At 43.4% G+C, this 25,225-nt stretch overlaps 2 protein-coding genes and 1 pseudogene across 31 annotated transcripts; 2 read left to right on the forward strand and 1 right to left on the reverse strand.

Annotated features, from left to right (window-relative positions):
• The first annotated feature begins 3,051 nt into the window (after positions 1 to 3,051).
• On the forward strand, positions 3,052 to 23,995 carry LOC148415299 (uncharacterized). Of its 30 annotated transcripts, none has more exons than XM_088429301.1 (11): positions 15,759 to 17,694; positions 17,821 to 17,999; positions 18,058 to 18,128; positions 18,228 to 18,931; positions 19,226 to 21,347; positions 21,453 to 21,517; positions 22,356 to 22,447; positions 22,964 to 23,097; positions 23,207 to 23,249; positions 23,349 to 23,862; positions 23,943 to 23,995. In XM_088429301.1, exons 1-4 carry the CDS (start codon positions 17,398 to 17,400, stop codon positions 18,239 to 18,241), a joined length of 561 nt encoding a protein of 186 aa, XP_088285427.1. In that variant the 5' UTR covers positions 15,759 to 17,397; the 3' UTR covers positions 18,242 to 18,931; positions 19,226 to 21,347; positions 21,453 to 21,517; positions 22,356 to 22,447; positions 22,964 to 23,097; positions 23,207 to 23,249; positions 23,349 to 23,862; positions 23,943 to 23,995. The 30 variants fall into 30 exon arrangements, with proteins under 30 accessions (XP_088285413.1, XP_088285415.1, XP_088285412.1 ...); XM_088429304.1 differs by having other exon boundaries at positions 19,226 to 19,907; positions 20,038 to 20,154; positions 20,725 to 21,347; positions 22,964 to 23,862; XM_088429309.1 differs by having other exon boundaries at positions 19,226 to 19,810; positions 19,961 to 20,037; positions 20,725 to 21,347; positions 22,964 to 23,862.
• LOC148415300 (uncharacterized) lies at positions 7,586 to 8,960 on the forward strand. The gene is made up of 2 exons (XM_088429621.1): positions 7,586 to 8,302; positions 8,766 to 8,960. The coding sequence occupies exons 1-2, from the start codon at positions 7,733 to 7,735 to the stop codon at positions 8,958 to 8,960; spliced, it is 765 nt and encodes a 254-aa protein (XP_088285747.1). The 5' UTR covers positions 7,586 to 7,732.
• LOC148415301 (uncharacterized) lies at positions 10,364 to 13,019 on the reverse strand (annotated as a pseudogene).
• Positions 23,996 to 25,225: the final 1,230 nt, after the last annotated feature.

Here is a 25,225-nt window from a genome sequence, read left to right on the forward strand (position 1 = left end):
ACAACAAAATGGAGAGGCTTCTTCTATTATGGATTAAAGAGAAGGAAATCGCCGGTGATATGTTTTAGTTTGAGAAAAGTTCTTGTTTAAGAAAATAAATAAATAAATTCTGCGGGTTGGTTTCTGCTCACCTCCGTCTCCACTCGGCTCAAGTCACGTCGCCCCAAAGGAAAATGTCATTTATCCGTTGTATATCCATGTTATTTAAATTAACTGTACAGTAGATTATCGTACTAATTTTAAATATGTATGTAAATTCGTGATGGTTTTAACTATAATTTCATCACACGTTGCCAGTCAATGTGTACGTACAATTGACCTCGCTTTGCTACATCAATGAAATCTTCTGCTCACGCATGACACGGTAACGCTGATATGCTATTGCTCTTACAATGTCACAGTCACTGTTTCAGTCACGGTGTCAGTCACGGAGATGCCGATATGCTATTGGTCGAACGCCTTCATCTAGCTTGATGGCACAGCTGGTCGGGACGGAAGGAAAGAGAGAAAATCAGTCAAAAACGGAAGGAAGGAATATTGTTAAGACTTTGCAAACTCTATCTGTTAGACATGCTTCTAAAATTGCTAGTGGCGGTAAAGGAAGAAGTAAGAGGATGATGACAGTAGAAACGAAGCAGGAGATAATAAGAAAAATACGAAGGAGGCGCACGCATGGTTAACCTTCCTCGTGAGTATGGCCGTAACCGCTCGGCAATCTTCTAAGGGCAAGACTTACCTTGCCGGGGGACGGACCTCGATCGACAACAAAATTGAGAGGCTTCTTCTATTATGGATTAAAGAGAAGGAAATCGCCGGTGATATGTTCTAGTTTGAGAAAAGTTCCTGTTTAAGAAAATAAATAAATAAATTCTGCGGGTTGGTCTCTGCTCCCCTCCGCCTCCACCCAGCTCAAGTCACGTCGCCCCAAAGGTAAATGTCATTTTTCCTTTGTTTATGATATTTAATTTAACTGTACTGTAGATTATGTTACTCATTTTTAATATGTGTATAAAGTCGTGATGTTTTTACCTAAGGTTTTTGCACCATTCACTAATTAACATAGGTTTGGATTGCCCGTCATACGAGCAGTTCAAGTTACGAGCGTAGCCGCTGAACGGATTAAGTTCGTAAAACGGGGGCCCACTGTATTTGTAACAGGTTTCACTTGCCAGGGGAACCTGGGTAACAATTAGCATCCCTGAAAACAAAGATGATGGGGGGATAAGGACACAACTCGGGCCTTGCCTCCACACAGGTGTTCTTGCAAACGGGCATTAAATGTTTCCGTTTTGTCCTATTTGCTATATGTGGCCGGGCTTTTTGATTTTTGTTTGTTGTTGTTTTTTTTAATTAAAATCTAATGTTTCAAAACCTCCAGCCTAAATGGAGATTTGCCCAAGCTTCCGGTTTCGTGGACACGCGTGCTCAGCTTCAACGGGGATTTGCGTCATCTCGCTATTCTTTTTCCCGCGGAAGCCTTCGGATACTGGTGACCTCAGAGGGAAAGTTCTTTCGAACTGGACAGAATTTGTGACATTTCTGCCGCCTAACAACTTGGCATTGCTTGTACATGTATTTGAAACCACACTATGTGGTTTCATATAGGTGAGACTTTTTTTTTAAATAAACAAACGACGACGATACATGTAGATGACAGGGCGTGGTTGCTATTATTTCTTCTCATTATCACGTAAGAAATCATCTCTTTTCCCAAATACATTGTCTTTACATCATTATCAGAAATAACGTTCGTCAGTTGCCATAATGTATGCTTTCAATCAACATTAATTAAATAGACATTCACAATTTATTCGTGTCATACCACATATATTGTATCAATGTTTGCTGACCAAATTACTCCGTTAGGAGCTTTTGTTCTTTTGCCTCTTTTGCCTTGTCAATAAAGTAATGACTATCAGCTGTCACTCAAGCTCATTAACATATGTCACACACACATATGTCATGGATGTCGAAACTGTCAAGCGACAGTTGACATGAAATCTCCTTTTTTATGTTTCAATTATTTATTGCTGAAACAAAGCAGTGAGTCATCCTGCTTCCTCATATGACTCGTTTTTATTTGCGTGCATTTTTGTGTTGCTTTTATGATGGCACAACCAAAAGAGAGCATGAAGACGACATGGAAACTGTTAGGAGCATAATGCAGTTGCATGTCAGGCGGGTGTGGTGACAAAAGAAATAACGATAAAACGATACTATGGAGGACCAAAAGTGCCAAAATTCAATAAATAAATGTACCATTCAAACATTAAATATAAGTGTCATTAAATAATTTAATGTGTCATTATTAATTAAAAGTGACATTAATTAAATAAATGTTTAAATAATTAATTTAAACGTTTCATTGAATTAATTAAACATTTATTTCATTAATGACACATTTAATTCTTTAATGACACAACTATTTAATTATTGACATATTTATTTAATCAATGACACTTATTTAATCAATGACACATTTAATTATTTAATGACACATTTATTTAATTAATGACACATTTAATTATTTAATGACACTTATATTTAATGATACGCTGTTGCTACGTTTCATCCTTTGCTTATCTGTCAAGCTCGCTCGTCAAAGTTTAATGGGCGGGTCTTAACACCTGATTGGTTACCCGCTCTTCAAGCCAAAACAAATCAATTTCAGAGAAGATTGACTTAGAGGGTGAACGTACTCCAATACGTTGGACGGCACGATAACGTTTACATTTATTTGAATGGCCAAACCAAACGACTAAACCCATGGTTGTCTGTCTCAAGGAATATCAAGAAAAATCCTATTGATAATAATAATAATAATAATAATAATAAAAACAACAACATTTGTTCAGCTGAGCGCTTGTTATACCGATTCTTTGCCAGGTTTATTTTCTACATCAATATCATCGTCATCTTACGCTCGGTAGGAGGCGGAAAATGCTAGTCATTGGTAGTCATTGGTAGTCATCCCTAATTATAATTAGTCGACGGCGAACAAGAAAAAGTTCTTGAAAAATGCTTGTCCCATTGTTTTGAGAAGTGCAAAATGGCAAAACGTTGCACAGAGTTACTTAGAGAGGCATCAAATTGAATCGAAGAAGCTCTTAACAAAACTCAGCCTCCCATGGCGGCTCAGTTGCAGCAGCAGACACCTGCTACTCCCTCAAGAACACCCGTCCAAGGTAAGCCAAATATCCATTATTATTTCACGTTTGAATTTGTTTTAAAAATATATATGTATTTGGTTGTTTCATTACGACTATCAATTAGGCGAGCATAACGCTCTGTAATTTTGCCGAATGCTGTTCGTTTGCTGGCAGAACCACACCAGTTTGAAAATAAAGGTGCGACATATTTCTCTGTTGCAGCCGAGGTAGCAAGACTCTTTGCGCCATATAATTCCGCTGGAGCGAATATAGTTAAAAGGCCGAGAAGACCAGCATTTCAAATCGGCCAAACTGTCATGTGTGTGTGTTTTGCTCTGTGCCTAGGCAGTGTTCGATTGTGCCACGAGGGGGCAGGATCACCAGCCCCACGCACCTGTTCCCCATTACCCATCAGGGTCTTTTTAAGGCTGGTCGCTACAGGAGAGCGACGCTGGGTTATTCCCTCGCCATACTCCCTGCGCTCAGCGAACTCCCATGCCTCGCGTTCTTCTCGCTTGTCATTCTTTTGGTTGGTACTTTTCTCTAGTTGTATTTTTGCTCGCTTTATGTTTTTTTTTGTTGTTACTTTGTTCCCAGTCGTTCTCCTGTAGCCTCCGCCCCTCGTTGCCTTACTCCTCTGTTGGACTGATCCCTCCTAGACGTTTTCGTCTCCCTTATTTCGTACTTTGTGACTTTTGTTTGTACTTTCCCGTTCCCTTTTTGGACACCCTTTTTTCCACGCCAGACGTGCGCCTTTTGTTATAATAAACTCTTTGAACCCAACCCCTCGGTTGTCGGTCACGTCCTGTTCGGGCTCGGGGTCCCCCGTGACAGAATAACCCAGCCAACATGGATCCCATCGACCCCGAGCAAGTCCGCAAGGCCCTGGCAAGCCAGGGGCAAAGGATGGGGCAGCAGCAAGAGGCGCTCACGGAGCTTCAAGGGGCAGTGGCTGCCCTGGCATTGAATATGGAAAACCTAAACGCGCGCCTCCCAGCCACCGCCCCGGAAGCTCCCGACACGGGCGCCAACAGTACGCCTCAGGTGGCAGTTAGAGAACCCGTCATCCCTCATCCTCCCCGCTACGACGGAGAGCTCGGATCGTGCGGCCAATTCCTCCACCAATGCTCCTTAGTATTTGACCAACAGCCGCTAACCTACCGCTACGAACGCTCTAAGACGGCATTCATTATGAGCCTGCTGACCGGCAACGCGGCGGCATGGGCCATCGTCGCGAGTGCTGCCAAATCTTCCCTCCGTGACTCTCTCGCCGCTTTCACACAAGAATTCCGCAACGTGTTCGACCACCCTGTGCGGGGCAGAGAGGCCGGCGATCGGTTGCTGGACGCTCGACAAGGTAACCGAAGCGTGGCAGAATACTCTGTTCACTTCCGTATTCTGGCGGCGGAGAGCGGATTTGACGACGCAGGACTTCGGGGGATTTTTCGTCGGAGCCTCAACCCAAGGTTGAAGGATGAACTTGCTGCCAGAGACGAGACCACCGTACTAGAAGAGCTGATAACGCTGGCCATCCGACTGGACAACCGGCTGCGCGAACGGCGAAGAGAGCGGGAGACCGAACGTGAGTCCCGCTACGCACCGCCGCCGTGGGCTAACGAACACGAAAGGCTCTCCGACGCCGCAGCACCGGCAGCTGCCGGGACCACGGCCGGGGTCGAGCCTATGCAACTCGGGGGAAGACGCCTCTCCCTCGGAGAGAGAGAGCGCCGGATGCGCGCCCGCCTGTGCTTGTACTGTGGGCTTCCGGGGCACTTGATCGCCGACTGTCTGGAGCGCCCGGACCGCGGCAACCCACGCCGGCCTGCGCGACAACCGGCGGGTCCTGAAAACTGTAAGCACCACTGTGACGCCGGGTCGGTGTGTCGCGACGTGAACAAGGCCACACGCCGGCGGCTGCAACTCTCCGAAGAGGCGGCTTATGCTGACAAGCGCAAGTCCATTGCCGCCTTGGTGGACTCCGGGGCGGACGACAATTTCATTGATTTCTCGTTAGCTGCAGCGTTGGGGTGCCCTCTTGTGAAACTTGACACCCCCAAACAGGTCAATGACCTGGACGGGCGCCCTTTGGCAGTGGTTACTCACCAAACTTGTCCAGTATCGCTCAGTTTGTCAGGGAATCACCATGAGCGGATCCAACTATTCGTTATGCCCACTCGTTGCGCGCCAGTAGTGCTAGGGCTGCCTTCGCTCGGGCTTCATAACCCTAACATAAACTGGACCAAGCTGGTCCTCACCGGCTGGAGTCCCTTTTGCCACGCTCACTGTCTTCGGGCCGCGATCTGTGCGAGTATCCCACGCGTCATACCCAAGCTCGAGGAAATCAATTTAGAACGGGTACCCGCCGACTACCATGATCTCCGCGAGGTCTTTAGTACGGATCAGACGCTCACTCTCCCGCCACACCGTCCCTACGACTGCGCTATCGACATCATTCCGGGATCAAATTACCCGTCAGCCAAATTGTATAAGATCTCCCCCCCTGAACAGCAGGCGCTCCGTGAATACATATCGTCCTCCTTGGCCGCCGGGCACATCCGACCATCCACCTCTCCTCTGGGAGCTGGATTCTTTTTTACGGAAAAGAAAGACAAAACCCTTCGCCCCTTAATTGATTATCGTGGCCTCATTGACATTACTGTGAAAAATAAATACCCGCTCCCGCTACTAGATGACGCATTCGCAGCCCTCCATCAAGCGCGCATTTTTTCTAAACTTGATCTTCGGAGCGCTTACCATCTCGTACGTATACGCGAAGGAGATGAATGGAAAACCGCGTTTAACACGCCTATGGGGCACTTCGAGTATCTGGTCATGCCTTTCGGCCTCACCAACGCCCCTGCTGTCTTTCAGAATATGGTCAACGACATCATGCGCGACATGACTAATTCATTCTGCTTTGTCTACCTCGATGACATCCTAATATTTTCTAAAAATCCACAGGAACACCGGCAGCATGTCTGCCTAGTTCTGCAGCGCCTGCTCGAGAACCGCCTTTTTGTCAAGGCTGAGAAATGTGAATTCCATCTCTCCTCCATCCCGTTCCTCGGCTTTATCGTGGAGAAAGGCCAATTACGAGCCGATCCTGCCAAGATTCAGGCTGTGGTCGAATGGCCTTCTCCCACAACAAGAAAGCAATTGCAACGTTTCCTGGGGTTTGCCAATTTCTATAGGCGTTTCATACGCAACTATAGCATGCTGGCCGAACACCTGACAAAACTCACGTCCAGTAAAATTCCGTTCACTTGGGGGCCTGAGGCCCAGGGGGCTTTCGACCACCTCAAAAAGAGGTTCACTAGCTCACCGGTACACGTGCACCACGATCCCAGGCTCCCCTTTACCGTGGAGGTAGACGCGTCCGACTCGGGAGTAGGCGCCGTACTGTCGCAGCCATCACCGAATGATGGGAATTTTCTCGCCGTCTGACACCCGCAGAGAGAAACTACGATGTGGGCAACCGTGAGCTCTTGGCAGTCGTCTTGGCGTTGGAGGAGTGGAGGCACTGGTTGGAGGGCACACAGCGTCCATTCACCATTTACTCTGATCACAAAAACCTTGCTTACCTCCGCACGGCACGACGTTTGAACCCCCGACAAGCCAGGTGGGCCCTGTTCCTAACCCAGTTTAACTATATGCTCACCTTCAGGCCTGGCTCAAATAACGGCAAACCAGACGCTTTATCCCGCGTGCATGAAGAAGACTCTTGCAAGACACCCCCAGAAACCATCATCCCAGGCGAACGGGTCATTGGCGCTCTCCGTTGGGAGCTGGAAGAACAGGTCCAGCAGGCAGCTGGATCTGAACACATGGACTGCCCCGCCGGCAGGCTATTCGTGACTCCTGAACTCCGTGCCGCTGTGCTGGAATGGGGACACAGTTTGAAGCTGGCCTGCCACCATGGAATAAGCCGGACAATACATCTGGTCAACCGGCGGTTCTGCTGGCCGGGCTGGAGGAAGGACGTTGTGGAATTCGTGTCTGCCTGCACCGCTTGCGCCCGGGGAAAAGCGACCCACCAACCTCCAGCTGGACTGCTCCATCTGCTACCCATTCCGTCCCGCCCGTGGTCCCACGTGGCCTTGGACTTTATCACTGGTCTCCCTGTCTCCCGGGGCAAGTCAGTCGTCTTGACCATTGTCGACAGGTTCTCTAAGATGGTCCATTTTGTGGCCCTCCGGGGCCTTCCCACGGCTCTGGAGACGGCTCAGATAATAATCCAGCATGTGTTCCGTCTCCATGGTATTCCGACCGACATTGTCTCCGACAGGGGGCCGCAGTTTGTTTCCAGGCTCTGGAGAGCATTCAGGAGAGCCATGGGAGCAGCCCTCAGCTTGACATAGGGCTACCACCCACAGTCGAATGGGCAGACCGAACGCGCCAACCAGACGTTGGAGGCCGCGTTGAGGTGTGTGTGTCAGCAGAATCCGTCCGCCTGGTCCACTCACCTTCCCTGGATTGAATATGCACACAACTCCAGTCCCTCGTCTGCCACAGGCAAGTCACCTTTCCATGTGGTCTATGGCTATCAGCTCCCGATCTTCCCCTCCCAGGAGAGGGAAGTTGCCATGCCTTCACTTCAGGGCCACCTGCTGCGGGCACGGAAGGTGTGGAAGGACACAAGGCTTGCGCTGTCACGCACGGCGGACAGGAACCGCCGGTTGGCGGATCGGCGGAGGTCTGCTGCCCCCCAGTACCAGCCAGGCCAGGAGGTCTGGCTCTCCACCCGGGATTTGCACCTCGCTGGCTCCTCCAAGAAGCTGGATCCCAAGTTCGTCAGCCCCTTCAAGATCGTCTCCATCATAAACCCCGTCACCGTCAGACTAGCCTTACCGCCGTCCATGAGGGTTCATCCCGTGTTCCATGTGTCCTTGCTCAAGCCAGTTGCCTGCAGCTCCCTGTGCCCGCCGGCTGTGCCTCCTCCTCCTCCTCGCCTGGTCGAGGGGGGTCCTGTCTACTCGGTGAGATCGATTCTGGATTCCCGGCGCAGGGGTCGGGGTGTCCAGTATTTGATTGACTGGGAGGGGTACGGGCCGGAGGAGCTCTCCTGGGTCCCGCGCTCTTGGGTGGTGGATCCTGACATGATTGGTGAGTTCCACAGGACTCACCCGGGCAAGCCCGGTGGTCCGCCAGGGGGCGTCCATTGGGGGGGGGGGGGGGGGGGGGTACTGTCATGTGTGTGTGTTTTGCTCTGTGCCTAGGCAGTGTTCGATTGTGCCACGAGGGGGCGGGGTCACCAGCCCCACGCACCTGTTCCCCATTACCCATCAGGGTCTTTTTAAGGCTGGTCGCTACAGGAGAGCGACGCTGGGTTATTCCTTCGCCATACTCCCTGCGCTCAGCGAACTCCCATGTCTCGCGTTCCTCTCGCTTGTCATTCTTTTGGTTGGTACTTTTCTCAAGTTGTATTTTTGCTCGCTTTATGTTTTTTTTGTTGTTACTTTGTTCCCAGTCGTTCTCCTGTAGCCTCCGCCCCCTCGTTGCCTTACTCCTCTGTTGGACTGATCCCTCCTAGACGTTTTCGTCTCCCTTATTTCGTACTTTGTGACTTTTGTTTGTACTTTCCCGTTCCCTTTTTGGACACCCTTTTTTCCACGCCAGACGTGCGCCTTTTGTTATAATAAACTCTTTGAACCCAACCCCTCGGTTGTCGGTCACGTCCTGTTCGGGCTCGGGGTCCCCCGTGACACAAACAAGTCTGACCAGCAGGCAGATAAAGTTCCAGACATGACCTTGAAAGCTCACCTTCTTGCTGCCGGACTTGGGGAGCAAAAATTAACATTTTCAGGTCAGTAGTTACCATAACGATACCAAATCCCCCCTCACCCAAGAAAAAAAAAATAAACATCAACAAACAACAATATTGCAAATTTATTCAGAATTTCATTCAAAGTCAATCACATGATAAATTAATATCTGACTCCAGCTTAATGTCCATAACATGAATAATGTTTTTTATGTGCTCAGTTGTGAGTGGGCATGAGTAAAGTATGGTTGTCACATCTGAACTGTTTGAAGTATTTCCAAAGCTCCACAACTGAGGAGGTTTTGAACTTTTAAAGATAGCGGGATTTACTCGCAGCAGAAACCTTGGATTGATTCCGTGTCCAAGCTCTGGATACACACTTGCCTACCTGAAAGAGCCATCAACGATGATCGGACAGGCTACAATTTACATACGTCCACTTCAGCAGGATCTACCATTCCAGCCTTACGTATATTTACAGAGACTCACGTTCAATAGTCAAAGCAATGTTTACTGTTCATTTATAATCATTATTTAAAACTATTTTGTTGTCGTTAGGAGCACTTACAACAGGCCTCTGGACCAGATGTCCCCTGCCTCAGTTGTGAAAAGGCAGTTCCCTTTTCAGGAATGAAGGTATACAGACTGAGCTGCAATGGGTGGGTGCTTTTTACCATTCTGCAAGATTAGTATATATTATTTTTGTTCCGAAACAAATGTCTCGAGTGTCGAGCACACAATAAAGATAATAGGAAGATATTTTGTACATTTCAAGGACATCAACAGAGGAATCAAAAACACATCAAGAGGCAGGCCAAAGTGAAAATGACAGAGAGACAGCCTCAGTCAATGACTGTTCCAGAGAGGCCTGAAACATCAGCGGAGAGTGCAGTCATACCAGGAGTGACTAACACTGAGGCACTGAACCATACGGACACAGAAGGTTTATATCATCACAATAGAATTCCTCTCCAGTTGTGTGTAAAAGAGTCTCCTTGAAAAATAACATATGTAGACAAATCTATACTACCACTATAACACAACTATTGTGTATGTTAAAAATAATGTTTTTCAGAATGTTACATTCAACAAATGGTTGGGTTAAATAAAAAAGCCAACTATAACTCAAAAAAGGACTGACCCAGTATTTAGGCCAATTTGATATAATTTTCTGAGTTGTTTTGCACAAAAGTAATTTCGAGAACTTAAGTCATTCAATGATACACAAGACAGCCTCAAATCTGGGTTGTTTTAACCAAACCTGAAAATGTGATCAAATAAATATTGGAATTAGTCTTTTTTTTTCCCCTTGCTCATAAGTTATTTTGAACCTATTGGTTTGAAAGCTAATTCCTTCCTTTTTTAACTTGGCATTTCATTAATTAATATGAATCATATATTTATGGATAACGAGTAGATATCTGTTTCATGTAACTTGCAAACTCACAACACGTCTCTCTGACATCTATTACTTTATTTTCATTTTTATTTATTTCTAGAATGGGAGCTTATTAAGGAACCAGCTCAAGCTACCAAGGTTTACATAGAGAGTTTGTGAAGGAAACATGCATTTGGGAAACCACTGAGAATGAAGATAGATGCAAGGGACTCTGATGAGGACAGGGAACGAGAAATGTTTAAATGATAAAAGTTATTGAATGCACTGATCAGGAGGTTTAAGTGACACAAATTCTGTATCAGTGAAACTACACAAATACCATGCAGTTTTTGGCATCTGTTTTATTATCCATCTTTTAAACATTTTTGTATCACTCATCTGAGTGTGAAGAACACAGCATTGATGTTATCCATTCTGTGTACCAGTGACGAGAGTTCATGTATCTTCATTAAAGATACTTAAAGTTCAATTTCTGGAAGTACTGCAGCTGTCAAAAGGTAGCTTCAACCTGAAAGGACGAGGAATATGATCAATTTTGAATTTATAACCGGTGACATGAGGTATTTAGCAGTGATGGGAAAAGAAGGCTTTAAGATGCTTCATGACCCAGTTGTATTTTTTTTTACTCCTTCTAATGGTACTCTGTTCAACATAGGCTTTGAAACTTCCTGTTTTGAACAGACAATGGAAGCTCCAGCCTTAGTTTTTGAACTACTTATTTTATTTTACTTCCACTAGGTACATCATGCTGACATTTTTAAACCTCTTTCTTTAAGCCAACAGTGGCCATTTAGACTTCTTAAAATGACATAACCTGGGGTGCTGCTTTCTGTGTGTGATAGGCCATTCTCAAAGGTTTTGTCCCCTCTCATAATGAATTCCATATCAAAAAGGTACAACTCTTTCTTTAACCTCAGTAGGATCTGCCATCGGGCCTTGCTCTCTGTAACGTCTCCAGAGTTGTTGTGGTGATTGGTTCCTTTCAGTTCTAAGGCCATGACAGTTCCAAGCATCTTAGAAAGAGTTCAGGCTTTGCTGAATTTGTGGAAGGAAGATCCGGTGCAGTCCAAAAAGATGAACTTCGTTGTCTGGATTCAGTGTTCCCTTTGCTTCAAGTGAAGTGAAGATCTGATAGAAGAGGTCCAGGGAATGCTGATAAACGTCTCTCCATATCCTTTCAATTCTGTGCTTAGGATAAAATTGGCAATGTATCAAATTATTTCTTAGTGACATTATAAAGAAATACACTCATCTGGTGATATTGTGATCCAAATGTGTATTTACCGCTGGTTATGGACACTTCTGCCTGTGATGTGTGAATTCCTGTCAGTATCCCTGCTCCTGATCATGAACTCTGCCACATCTGCATTCTCTCCCCCTTTATCAGATCTGACTCTTGAAGGCAGCCCATACTGATTAACAGCAGCTATGAAACTTTCTTTGTAAGACTGTACAAGCTCTGTTATTGCCAGCCACAGTCAAATAGACCACTAAACGACTGAATCCATCCACCCCGCCAAGGACAACAAATCTCCACCTGTCAGGCAGTTGTGAACAGACAAAAAAAAAAGTTTATGGTAAAGCATATCGTATTCAATATTAACTAGAGAAAGATGTACAGATTACTGAATACGATCACTGACCTGATTAGTATATGGTTCCCATCTATATGCCATAAAGAATTTGGGCCTGGAACAGAATACTGTCGTCGTCTTGAAACATGCAACCTGAGCCGTCTCATTTGAATTCCCTCTGCATCGACTCTGCGTAAAGACTCTTGCAGCCTTGAGATTGACAGAAGGAAAATAAAATTGACCTCTGGGATTTCTTAAGGTATCCTTTTTTGAAGCAATGGTCAGGTTATAAGTAACAAATATACAGTCATGTGTGTAAAACAGTTTCAGTGCAGCAAAGCCAAAGCCTTCAAAATAAAAGTTATTCAACACACGACAGAAACAAATCAAGTTGCTAACTTAAATTTCAGCAGATTGCAGATAAAATCCCAGATGCATGAAATCAGCTAGGCTCCCTAATTGATTTCAAAGAAGCAATACTTTAAAACGAATTAAAACATTGCTCATATCGTTTTACTCACTTGGAACACGCACACCTCTTGCATTCAGATGGCCACGCATGAACTTGTAGCCGGAATTTGGATGTGGACTTCACTTACAATGCGGTCCAGTTCCTTGTCGTTCATCGTTGAAGAGAGATCTCTCTATCTACACAAAATACATTACCGATAATAAAGAAATATGGCACTAAACGTGGATGAGATCGCTGAATAAGTTGACAACTTGTGAATGTAGTACACTTACCTCAAACTGGCTTGCTTCATGAGTCTCCTGACTGTCCTCTTTGAGACTCCGAACGTCGCTGCAATTTGACTTGTTGATAATCCACAAAGTACGTAATTTTCCAGAACTGCAATTGGTATATCAAACGCCAAACGTCCCGATCCATTTGTGTGTCGTGCTCGGGGACCTGTGAACCTCTACTGTACTTCCTCTAAAATTGCAGTCACTCTTGGGTCAATGTCGGAAACGGAAAGTGCAGAAATAAGTCCAGCAACTTCAATAAATTCCTTCACTTTTCGTTGAATAAAATCGTTTTCTACAGGCCCTGCCTCCACATTTTCAGCAAGGTCTGAAATATCTCGACCTAACTGTCGTGAAAGATCACGAAGGTCCTCTGTCATCGCATCCGCCATGTTTCCAACCTCTTCAGGCCGAAGTAATGGATTGGACATGATTTGAGTTAACGGGCTTTGGGCCCGCCCACTAAATTGACGAGGGAGGTTGACAGATTGCCGAATGACAGATAGAGAAATAGCTGAAAACTGGCCGTGTTTCATACTTTGCTAAACTGTCAACCTCTCCCGTCAAATTTGATGGGTGGGCGGGTCCTAACATCTGATTGGTTACCCTTGCAAGACAAAGCAGGGTAACCAATCAGGTGTAGGACCCGCCCATTAAACTATGACGCGAGAGCTTGACAGATAAGTAAAGGATGAAACGTAGCAACAGCGTGTCATTAAATATAAGTGTCAATAAATAATTAAATGTGTCATTAATTAAATAAATGTGTCATTACATAATTAAATGTGTCATTAATTAAATAAATGTGTCATAAAATAATTAAATGTCATTAATGAAATAAATGTTTAATTATTTCAATGAAACGTTTAAATTATTTAAACATTTATTTAATTAATGACACTTTTAATTAATTAATGACACTTTTAATTATTTAATGACACTTATATTTAATGATTGAATGGTACATTTATTTATTGAATTTTGGCACTTTTGGTCCTCCATACGATACATCGTCCCACTTGGTGATTTTTTTTGACAAGAGAATTGTAGTTGCCGTACTCGGCCCAGTCATGGATGTCGACGCTGCTCACGCGATAGTTGAAATGACAGCTTATTTTTTCTTTCTTTTTTTTCTAAATTCTTTATTACTGATACAATGCAGTACATGGCAATAAATATTTCACGATCCTGTGGGCTACAAACCATCAGATTCAGTACAACACAACATTAAACAAATACTGTAGATTAAAAAAGCGAACTCCCTGTGTCAGTTTGTGGTAGAGGACTGTTTAGGAAGAGTGGGACATCACAGCTCTAATTTCGGACCCGCGCTCATAACATTTACGGCCCTATTGATTCACAAGTTCAAGTCTTAGTTCAATTTGCCCCTCACTACCGGCAACAAATCTAAATAATATATTGTTAAATTTTTTTTTTGCATAGCAACACTCCAAAGACGTTTCCAAAATAAACTTCGTTTCCAAGTGTCAGCGAAAGTAACCCAAGGGCTGACCTCCGTGCACTTGCTCTTCCGGTTTAGCTCTTCCCGTGGGTACCGTGAAGTAAGTAAGTCGTCTAAACTGTTGCGATATTAATATTTGTAATTGTTGTCATATTTAGTCATTATTACTTCAACATTGTTCGCTAAGTTTTTTCGTCCTATAGTATGCCGACACGTGTGCTACGTGTGCTAATTTGATGACGCATTTGACTAGTTATGTTGCGGTAATATAATGTAGTAACCTGATTGCTTACTTAATGCAATACATCGACCGCCACCATCTTCTACTTTTATGAATAAAACGTTGTTTTCATTATCATTTATTTTAATCATTATTTCATTATTTTTCGTTACGCAATAATGAACAACAACACTAAGTTAGTGGTGTACTTAGTTGTCGTAAAAATAAATGTTGTAATTAACTTTACTTTCTCCAATTAGTGGTGTACTTAGTTGGTGTTAAAAAAAGTAGCCTCTATGTTCTTCCATCACTTTGTTTTCACTATTTTGAGTATTATTAATTACATTATAATTTGTTCATTACGTGTTTGTTCGCTAGTATACTAATGCTACGTGTGCTGTGAAATATATTCAAATTCAGCTATCACTAAATTCCCCTAGAATTTCCCCCACTATTGTTATTATTGTTATTATCGTTATTATTATTTTCACATGCTTGCTTATCTAACGTAATTTTGCTGCCATTATCGTTATCTACAATCTTCTATTTACAGATGTAATTGTATGGCTTTAATAAATATCAGCAAGACAAAATGTAGACGTTCTTTCTCATTCATTATTAATTACTTACACATCCTTAAGTAATTTGCTGTAAAAACGATTAAACCTAATTATAAAATATTTCGTTCGGTGGAATGTACAGCACATAACTAAATGAAAAAACAGTGCAAAATTAAATGACACAACCATAATTTTATAGAAGAAGTGACGGTTGAACAAAAATCGTCAATACTCTAACTTGTCATCGTTGTCATTGTGCCAATTCAATTGTCGTCTTAAACACATGTGATATTAGATATGCATGTTTAATTTTGTGAAAGATATTTTTTAAAAAGTCTTGCTGCCTTGAACTCAATGTCTGAAGTATTTCTGACAACTGTGAGTAGAAACAGAGAACAGCACATATCTGTCAGGCTCATCTTAACTGTCTTGTTTGTCACCGGACTTCAAATGTAATAGCCATATATGAAGAAGACAAAAGAACGTTGGTCAAATCATTCTAATAAGGCTTTTTGGGATAATGGGGTTGAGTAGCTATTAGATTATAATTTTTTTAAATGTAATTCCGGTGTGTTTCTCAAAAATATATGCATATTTTAAAAATACTCTTCATAGCACTTTTTTGCATACATGCCACTTTCAAAATCGTTTTTTTTTTTTAAATTTTTTTTAAATGCGTCATGTAATCCTGGAGTACATATAACAGTTAGGCATCTCCTTTTTAGCAGTTGAACGCTTGACTTTGCGACAAATATTAGATATATTAGATATAAGTAGGTTCCAGTCAGTGTCTCGTTTTTTGCTCTTGAAGTCTTGTACATCATCCCCCCCCACACACACACACACACACACACACATAAGCACACACACATATTCACACATCCATCAGCATGCTGTTTTTGGCATTAGTAGGGGTATGCGAAACATGTTACAGTGTATACATTAACAGCTAAATAAAAGACAGTAAATAAAAAGTACATTTAATTATTTCTCTGTTGGCTAATTGTTAGATTTTTGGTAAGTGGACTTTTTGGCATTGGTATGGATAACCTGAATTTCATTATTGTTAATTTTATAAATTAGTAAAATATATTTTTTGAAACTATTGGAGAAAACCTTAAATAAACTAATGTGAAAATGAACATGTTTTATTCATACCAAAAAGGTTAAAAGATGTGTATTGCATAAACGTTAAGGTCTGCTTAGAAGCTAAAATTTGTCTTTAATGTTGACGGCGATGTGATTTGTGCAATTGCAAATGCTCTCGCTAAAGTACCTGGATGTCTGTAGTTCCTGATGGCACACCATTTTTGAACTGATAGGTACAGCTCACCTTTGCATTAGATGGTGATGTCCGTTCAAGAATGCATCACTTGCTTAACATCAAATAAAACCATACAGTTACAGTACATATGAAACTGTATATAGCTAACACCAACAGATGATTTTGTGCAAAAAATCTTCATATGTGTTTTGAGGATGCATCACTTGGTTAACATCAAATAAAAGCATACAATTACAGTACATATGAAACTGTATATAACTAACACCAACAGATGATTTAGTGCGACTGTCTTGTGTGGATGAACGTTTTGCCAGAGACACTAACTACTTGTTCTTTGCTCAGTTTGTGACTGAAATCCACCAGGCCACATCAAGCATAAGAATACAGCTACGTAAAGGTAAACCTTTTACCAGAGACAGTCGGCAAATAAACAATGCTATGTTGCAGGACAAACGGGAAGTTGAAAAACTGATACACAGCAAAGACGCCGTCCGCTTCATGGTCCCGTTAAGGGGCACCCCGGCCTTTTGGGAGAAATGTCTCAAGGACACTGCCATGATTCGGCAGCTAGGCACACCCACGTTCTTCTGCACATTCTCCACTGTTGAAATGCGTTGGGAAGAAGTCATCACCGCCATCAAAGCGCAAAAAGGTGAACGGGTGATTTTCGCTCACCACGACTGGGCCACAAAGTGTGAAATTCTCCGCAGCAATACGATGACAACGATGCGCATGTTTGACAAACGTGTGGAAGCTCTGTTCTCCGGCGCAACCCATTGGAAAAGTGGTCGACTACTTTTACAGATTGGAGTCTCAGCACAGAGGAAGTCTGCACATCCATTGCATCATTTGGGTTGAAGGCGCCCCCATCTTTGAGGAGGCCTCAGATCAAGAAATCTGCGATTTTGTGTCGCGCCACATTTCCGCTGAGCTGCCCAACAGGGAAAAGGAACCCAAACTGCATCAAAAAGTCACAGAGGTTCAGATGCAAAATAAGTCTCATTCAAAGACGTGCATCAAAGCACCCGGCGCGCAGTGCCGTTTTGGTTTCCTCAAGCAGCCGTGCGAGAGAACCATGATCATGAGACGTGAAGAGTGTGATGGAGAAAATCCAGAGAAGTAGAAGTGGTCGGCGCCAAACCCCAAGCTTGTTGATTTGCAAAAGTTGCTGAACGAACCGGAAACGGCCTCTCTGACTTTGCCGCAGCTACTGGCTAAGTGCGAGCTCACCAGTGATGAGTACATGGAAGGTTTGTACTCAATTGCCGCAAAGACCTCTGTCGTGCTCAAGCGAGAGCCCAAAGACTGCTGGGTGAACAACTACAATCGACACCTGCTTCTTGCTTGGGATGCAAATATGGACATTCGGTACATTCTGAACGCTTATTCCTGCATTACCTACATCTGCAGCTACATCAGCAAAGCTGAACACGGCCTGAGCCAGTACCTGAAATCGGTGATTGTGAACTCCCGCAGCGAAAATGTCAACGAGAGCGATGAAATGAAACAAATCATGCAAGTGTACTCAAAGAAAAAAGAGGTGAGTGCACAAGAGTGCGTCGCACGCGAATGTGGCCTCCATATGAAGCAAGCGTCCTGCAGTGTGGTTTTTGTACAAACCAGTGACAATGCGCTGAAAATGAGTTATCCCCTCTCTTACCTTGAGGGCCAAACGCAGGAGTCCGTTGAAGTGTGGATGACCGGCTTGCCGGAAAAGTATAAGGGCAGACCTCAAACAGAGGAATTTGAAGCGAAGTGCTTGGCTGATTTTGCCTCAACCTGCGGAATCGTGTACGGCAAGCAAGCTAAAGGCGGAAATGTTTTCCCCCTGCTGAACGACATGGGGTATGTCCAAAAAAGAACAGGTAAACACGCCGTCATCAAATACTGTAAATTTTCACAGGAAAAAAATCCATTCTCAAGCTCTATCTGCCTCATCGTGCCGACTGCCAGTTGAAGTCCAGAACCAAAGAGGTAAGAGGTTTTTGAGTTTTGCACATGAGCGCTGCAGAGGTGTTGAAAAGTTCATGCAGTCCTACATACAAGTTGTTTCAAGACCATGCCTTTGTACAGTTGCCGGCTGCTGAGCATCCAGAGGCCGTTGTGCAAATTGTTGACCGGAAGAGAAAGAACGATGAGAAGCACAGCAAAGATGTTGACAACGCCATCCGAGAGGTGGAGGAAAGCGGAATAGTCTTCAACGAGTGGTGTCAGCTAGCGCCCGAAAGAGAACTGCAAAGACTCGATGCATCGAGGAAATCAATGCGAGGGATGATCCCGGTGACGCAGAGATGTTGACAACGCCATCCGAGAGGTGGATGAAAGCGGAATAGTCTTCAACGAGTGGTGTCAGCTAGCGCCTGAAAGCGAACTGCAAAGACTCGAGTGCATCGAGGAAATTAATGCGAGGGATGATCCTGGTGACGCGGAGGAAAACGTACAATGTCAGGTCCGAGGTAACGGAAATGTCCATCGCGACGGAAGCCGCCGCATCGATCCGGCTGTTTTGCGCGACATATATCGGACCCTTAACCGAACGCAAGCGTGTGCCTTCTACCTGGTCAGAGATTGGTGCATACGACGTGTGTGTGGCTTAAAACCACGGCAGTTCTTCTATTACATCAATGGTGGCGCCGGAATGGGGAAGTCACATTTAATCAAATGTATTCACGCAGAGGCTACAAAAATACTGCGCAGACTGGCTGAGGAAGCGGACATTTCCAAACAAACGGTCATTCTTGCAGCCTTCACTGGCACCGCGGCCTTCAACATTTCAGGTATGACTTTTTACACTGCCTACTGAAACTGCCAAGAAGCCTCAAACCCCCGTATCATGGCCTGGGCAACAAACTGGACGAAGTGAGAGCGGAGCTATCGCTCGCTGAAATTCTCATCATCGACGAGACTTCCATGGTGTCGAAAGACCTCTTTGCATATGTCGACGCCCGGTTGAAGCAAATCAAAGGAATCAATTTACCATTTGGTGGCATGTCCGTTATCGCTGTCGGGGATTTCTATCAGCTACGTCCTGTGAGACAGTCCAAACCTTTAGGTGTTTACGATCCCACCAGACTGGACCACTGGCGCGACAACTTTGAAATGATCACGCTGACCGAAATCATGAGGCAGAAGGATGACGTTCCGTTCGCCAAACTACTGAACCGACTTCGCGTCAAAAAGAAGTCCCATGAGCTGTCGGAAGTGGACAGAGCTTTGCTGGCTATGACTTACACCGCTGCCCGAAGGAAGTTCTTCATGTTTTTGCCACAAACAAACAGGTAAATGAGCATAACTCTCATATGCTGAATCTGCTTCATGAGGAAATTGTGACCATCGATGCCGACAACTACAAGAAAGACCAAAGGACTGGCACAATGGCGAGACAAGCCGCCCCTGTCCAAGGGGCAAAGAACAAGTTGGCAACGAAATGTGGCAGCGGTGTAGGTATTTGGGTGAAAGAACACATTCCGGCACACAAAACAATCTACATCCAGGGTGTCACTGATATTGAATTTGTTGTGGTCAAACTTGAAGCTCCCATCAATATGTTCATTGCAGCTGTGTACCGGCCTCCGGGACAGAGTCTGCGCTCTTTTTTGCCAAAGTTGGAAAGGTTGTTGTACGCTCTGGAAGTGATGGATCATCATCAGATCTTGGTATGTGGAGATTTCAATGAAGATGCACTCTCAGACTCATACAAGCCCATTATGGAACTGTTAGTCTCTAAGGGTTACACACAGCTCATAAATACAGGTACCACTGACAAGAACACACTGCTTGACCTCATTTTTGTCTCCCGACCTCAGTGTGCTGTTCATTCAGGTGTACTGCGAACATAATATAGCTATCACAACCCTGTCTTCTGTGTTTTACACACTGAAAGGTGAGTCCTATCCAAGTCGCAAATTACGAGTTGTCCCTGTTGTGTGAAGGAGCCCAAATGTTGAGATGTGATGGGATTAAATCAGGGGTGAAGATGATGTAGTGTGTGTGCGATAAGGTGAGTGGGAGGTGAGGAGGTGAGAGTCAAAATTCAGGAAAAAGTAAAAAAAAAAAAAATGGAGGAATGGAGGGGTCAAGTCGATGGGAGGGAGTGGTGGGATTATATGTTGACATTTGATAGGATGAAATCTGCTGCGAAGACGGTTTAACGTGTGTGTAAGGTGAGTGGAAGGTGAGGAGGAGAGACAATGTAAAGAGAAAGTATAAAAATCTTTGGGGAGGGAGGGTCTAGTGGAATTATTTTTGTTCACAATTTTGACAATGTAATAATCGTCAGCGTGAAATGACAGCAGAAAACAGACCAAGTAAGTCTCTATAAAATATTTTTTTGTCAACTGTAAGTGTTGTCATTTTACTCTCATCTACTTTAAACAGGTTAGTTGTTCTGAAGAGATGGTAGATTCATTTCATAATAGAGAGCATAGATATGTGTGTACATAATCTTAATGTGCTACCATTGTAGAAAATGAAATGGTTATACTTAAATGTTGGAAAGAGCCAAGCCCATCTCGCCTTTGCAGCATGCGAATTTCTACTCGACACTATTGTATTCCCCTTTTTCTCACAGGGTAGAAGAATGGGTGCCCAAATACATACATCAAGGAGCACTGACTTGTAAACCAAGGTGGCAGCCAAGCAGGACTTCTCTTCATTCCTGTCACGAATAACCCGCGGATCCCAAATGGGAATGGACCCCAACTAGGCACGAGAGGTGAAGTTACTGAGTTTATTAACAAAAGGAGCACGCAAGGCGTGAGAAAAACACAAAAACAGTCCGAAGGCAAAGTAGCAAACCAAAGTCACAAAGTACCAACACAAAGCGAGACGAGAACGTCTGGATCTAAAGTCCACGGGGAAGAAGGGCAGCAAGGAGGACGTGAGTCCACGGGGGATGAGTAGCAACAGAAATCGTTCACAAGCTGTAAAACATAACACGCACAAAGTACAAACCAAGAAGACTCGAGAAGGTGGGACGTGAGGTCAAGAGCGCTGGGATTCACGGGACGGCAAGCGAGCTTGACGAGGGGATAACCCGGCAAAGGCTTGTTTGTAAGTGCCGGCCAGCTTATAAAGCCCTCTGACGAGATGCGCAACAGGTGTGAGTGTCCGATGGCCCCGCCCAATGCGGAGGAAGGAGACAGTCTGCAAATCAACACAAACTAAAAAGACAAGAAACGTGACAATTCCAGTGTAAGTTACTGTGAACTACTGTATGTCAGTTAAAACCAATTGTAGGTCTGCCTATCTTTTGGAGCAGTCGTCCTCACTACCATCTATTTTGATTATATTTTGTAGATCTGGATTAAACCAAGTCTGTTTTCTGCTCTCTTCAGACTGTCTTCTTTTATTCGTAGGAAAAGGTAAGTCGCTCATCATTCAACCTGTCTTCCTTTGTAAAGCCAGTAAAATAATTTTTGGCCCGTGTATTTTATCAGGATATTTGTTCAGAGGAAATAGACGTCAATACTAGAACAGAAGCCACTTGTGTGCGTTTTTCATGTCACTTTCTGATTGCACGTGCATATGACTGGACATTACGCATGACATATGAATTTAAACGGCATGCCATTGTAGAGATATAAATGGAAAGGATATTTACATATTGTTGGGTTTGAAGTGGGCTTGATACCCCACAAATGACCCGAGGAGAGGTGTAAATAACAACACAGGAGTCAGAGATTAAGTTCTACCACTGCAGTGGGGAGAGCTCGAAAAAGAGCGTGACCATGTCAGCCTCGTTGCAAAGTCTCTCTTCCCTCTCTCTCTCCGAGCTTTCGGACTGCAGTCTTTTTATTAAAAAACTGTTACTGAGGTGTGGGGGTCTCACAATTCAACCGTCACACAACATGAGCATTGTGCACCGTGGCAGAACTTGCAGATAACTTGCGATTCAGGCCTTGACCTTGACATTGTTTTTAACACACACACACACATATGAGACAAAGAGGCGCTGTGGTGTCTGAAAAAGTAAGTTAGAATACATGAAGCAAAGCTGTTGTACTAATGAATCAGCCAGAAAAATAGCAATTAGAATACATAAAGCAAAGCTGTTGCACTATTAAATCAGTCAGTTTATCTTACACATATATTGTAAGACAAAGCCAAGTCTCTTTTACTTTTGTATATATATTTATTTATTATTTATATATGTTATATATTTGTACTCAATGGTTCTGAATTCCTTTTTTTTTCCCCCAGATTAAAATGATCGGTGCCCATAAATATACATCGTGGAGCACTGACTTGAAAACCAGGGTGGCAGACAAGCAAGGACTTCTCTTCATTCCAGTGTAAGTTGCCGTGAACTGTGTCAGTTAATGCTTTCAGTGCCATGGACAAGAATTCTACCCTTTAATAATAGTAATCACAATAATAACTAAATAATAAAGTTATAAGTATGTTCTTATGGAGAATACACTCATAATGAGAATACACTCTTGACTACTAATGCTTATCTAAAATAAGTTCTGTAAGCTCTGTTGTGATAAAATGTGACCACTAGATAACAGTGTTTTTACATATAAAACATAACTATTGTCAACTGAACATGCATTCAAAGGAATGGTAGTCAATCTTTCATGTGATATATTCATATTTTCATTTTTTTTTTACATTTACATATTTACATAGACATAGTATCCAATATTCTGTTGGCCGTGAAAGATGATTGAAAATGCAAAATACACTGGCTCTCTCGAGGTTTCCTTTTCCGATAACGCTTGGCACTAAAAGAGTTAAAACAAACTATAGGTTCGCCTCTCTTTTGCAGTTTGTCCTCACCCCCTGAATGTGTTTCTTGTTTGCAGGCCTATGTGTTCCCCATGTTGCCTGTGGCTCCACACATTGCATTCATCCAAAGAAAAGATCACCACCGTGTGCAAGAGTTTGATGACACATCATCAGGCTTGTCCATTGGCAGTTTCCCTCTGGATTAAAACAAGTCTGTTTTTTCCTTCTTTAATTGGTTGGAAAAGCTAAGTAGCTCATCATCTTCTTTTGTAACGACAGTAACTTTTGTCCCATCTACTTCTAACGGGTTCTTTGTTCAGGAGAAAGAGCCAGCAATCAAGCAGGAGTTGTCCTCATTCTGGTGTAAATTGCTGTGATTTATTTCAGTTAAAACTAAAAATGTGCATATATCTATCAGCTTTTGTTGTCACCTCCTTAGTGTATTTTGTTTCTTTTTTGGAGACCGATGTTTTCCACTTGTTGCCTGTGGCTCCACATGTTGCATTCATCCAAAGAACGAGTGGAAGATCACCACCGCGTCAAAGGCTTTGATGACACATCATCAGGCTTGTCCAGTGGCAGTTCCCCTCTGGATTAAAACACGTCTGTTTTGTGCTTTCTACAGACCATTTTCTTTCTATTGGTAGGAAAAGGTAAGTAGCTCATCATAAGTAATTTTTGTCCCATCTACAGTATTTCTAACAGGTCCTTTGTTCAGGAGAAAGGAGAGAGTTGCCGTAATTTATGTCAATTACAGCTAAAAAAATGTGGGTATCTTTCTCAGCTTTTGTTTTCACCCCCTTAACGGATTTGTTTCGTTATTGTAGACTGATGCTGTCCACTTGTTTCCTGTGGCTCCACATTTCATTCATCCAAACAACAGCTGGACGTTTGCCACCAAGTAGAAGATTTTGATGAGCCATTGTACTGCTTGCTCAAGGACCTGTTGTCATCTGGAACATCTCCTCTCTTCAAGGTAAACTGCTAATCATTAAGCCTATCTTTTTTCCTAAAGCCATTAAATGTTGTAAAAATATTTCCTTTCTTTTTTAACAGGCTCTTTGTTCGGGTGCACAAGCAGTTTATAGCAGAATCACAGTAACAAATATGTGAGTGTATTCATGTCACTGGATACTTGATTGGGCATGAGTGTGATATACTAATTTACTGTATTGTAGAAAATGAAAGATGATGTCAGCATCATGGAAGTTTTGTCGTGTGTTCTCCTTTTTCCCCAAGAGACAAAAAAAAAAGTAAAAATGAAGAAGAAAAAGAAAACAAGTGCCAACAACATGAAGACCACGGACAACCAAGCACCACTTCTGCCGATTCATTTGTAAATCGCCAATAGGAGTAGCCAAATTGCTATTAAGTGGTGTTTTAAATGCAGCGTTATCTTTTTACAGCTTTAGTCTTCACCACCTCCTTCATCTTTTCATCATGCGACCTTGCTGAGGAGTTTACAAAGACCATGACGCCATCCTATCCTTAGAATGCAATCTCTTTTCCTGTTCTTACGCTGTTGTCCCTGCATTGAAAAGAACAGTCCTAGTCCCCCAATCCAACCTACATGATCTGTATCCATAGATACATTTTTGCCATCATCTGTGTGCTCTGCAAAGGTTGCTCTATGAAATACCTTTTCACTCATGCATTTGTTTAAATACATTTGTATGTACCATACTCATGATTCCGTTAAATCTCTGAGATCAAACAAGCATTCTGGGAGGCACATCTACCTCAATTTGTTATTGCCTGTGTTAACTTTTACCCTCGCAAATTATATCCATCCATCTATTTGTCGGCGCATAGCCTCACGCGGACCGCTCACTTGCTGGTGTCTATGCCAGCTGTCTTCGGCAGTGGGTGAGGGACACTCTCAACTGGTTGCCAGCCAATCGCAGCCCTAGCAAATTATGGAATGAGAACAAATCAGCTCCAAAATCTAACCACTGCCGTTGATACAGACAATGTTTCATGTAACATCTTAATATTCCATAACATAAATACAATCTCTCACTCTTGACACATGAAGCTATAATGTACTGCTTCACATCACACAACTACAGTGGACCCCCGTGTTACGAACTTAATCCGTTCAGCAGCTATGCTCGTAACTCGAATTGCTCGTATGACGGGAAATCCAAACCTATGTTAATTAGTGAATGCGTGCAACGCGTGCAAAAACCTTAGGTAAAAACATCATGACTTTATACACATATTAAAAAATAGTAACAATCTACTGTACAGTTAAATTAAACAAATATACAAAGAAAAAATGACATTTACCTTTGGGGCGACGTGACTTGAGCTGGGTGGAGGCGGAGGGGAGCAGAGAC

The sequence above is a fragment of the Hippichthys cyanospilos genome, chromosome 12 (assembly GCF_059441005.1).
Source record: "Hippichthys cyanospilos isolate Australia breed blue-spotted pipefish chromosome 12, RoL_Hcya_1.0, whole genome shotgun sequence".
In the NCBI taxonomy this organism is placed as follows: Eukaryota; Metazoa; Chordata; class Actinopteri; order Syngnathiformes; family Syngnathidae; genus Hippichthys; species Hippichthys cyanospilos.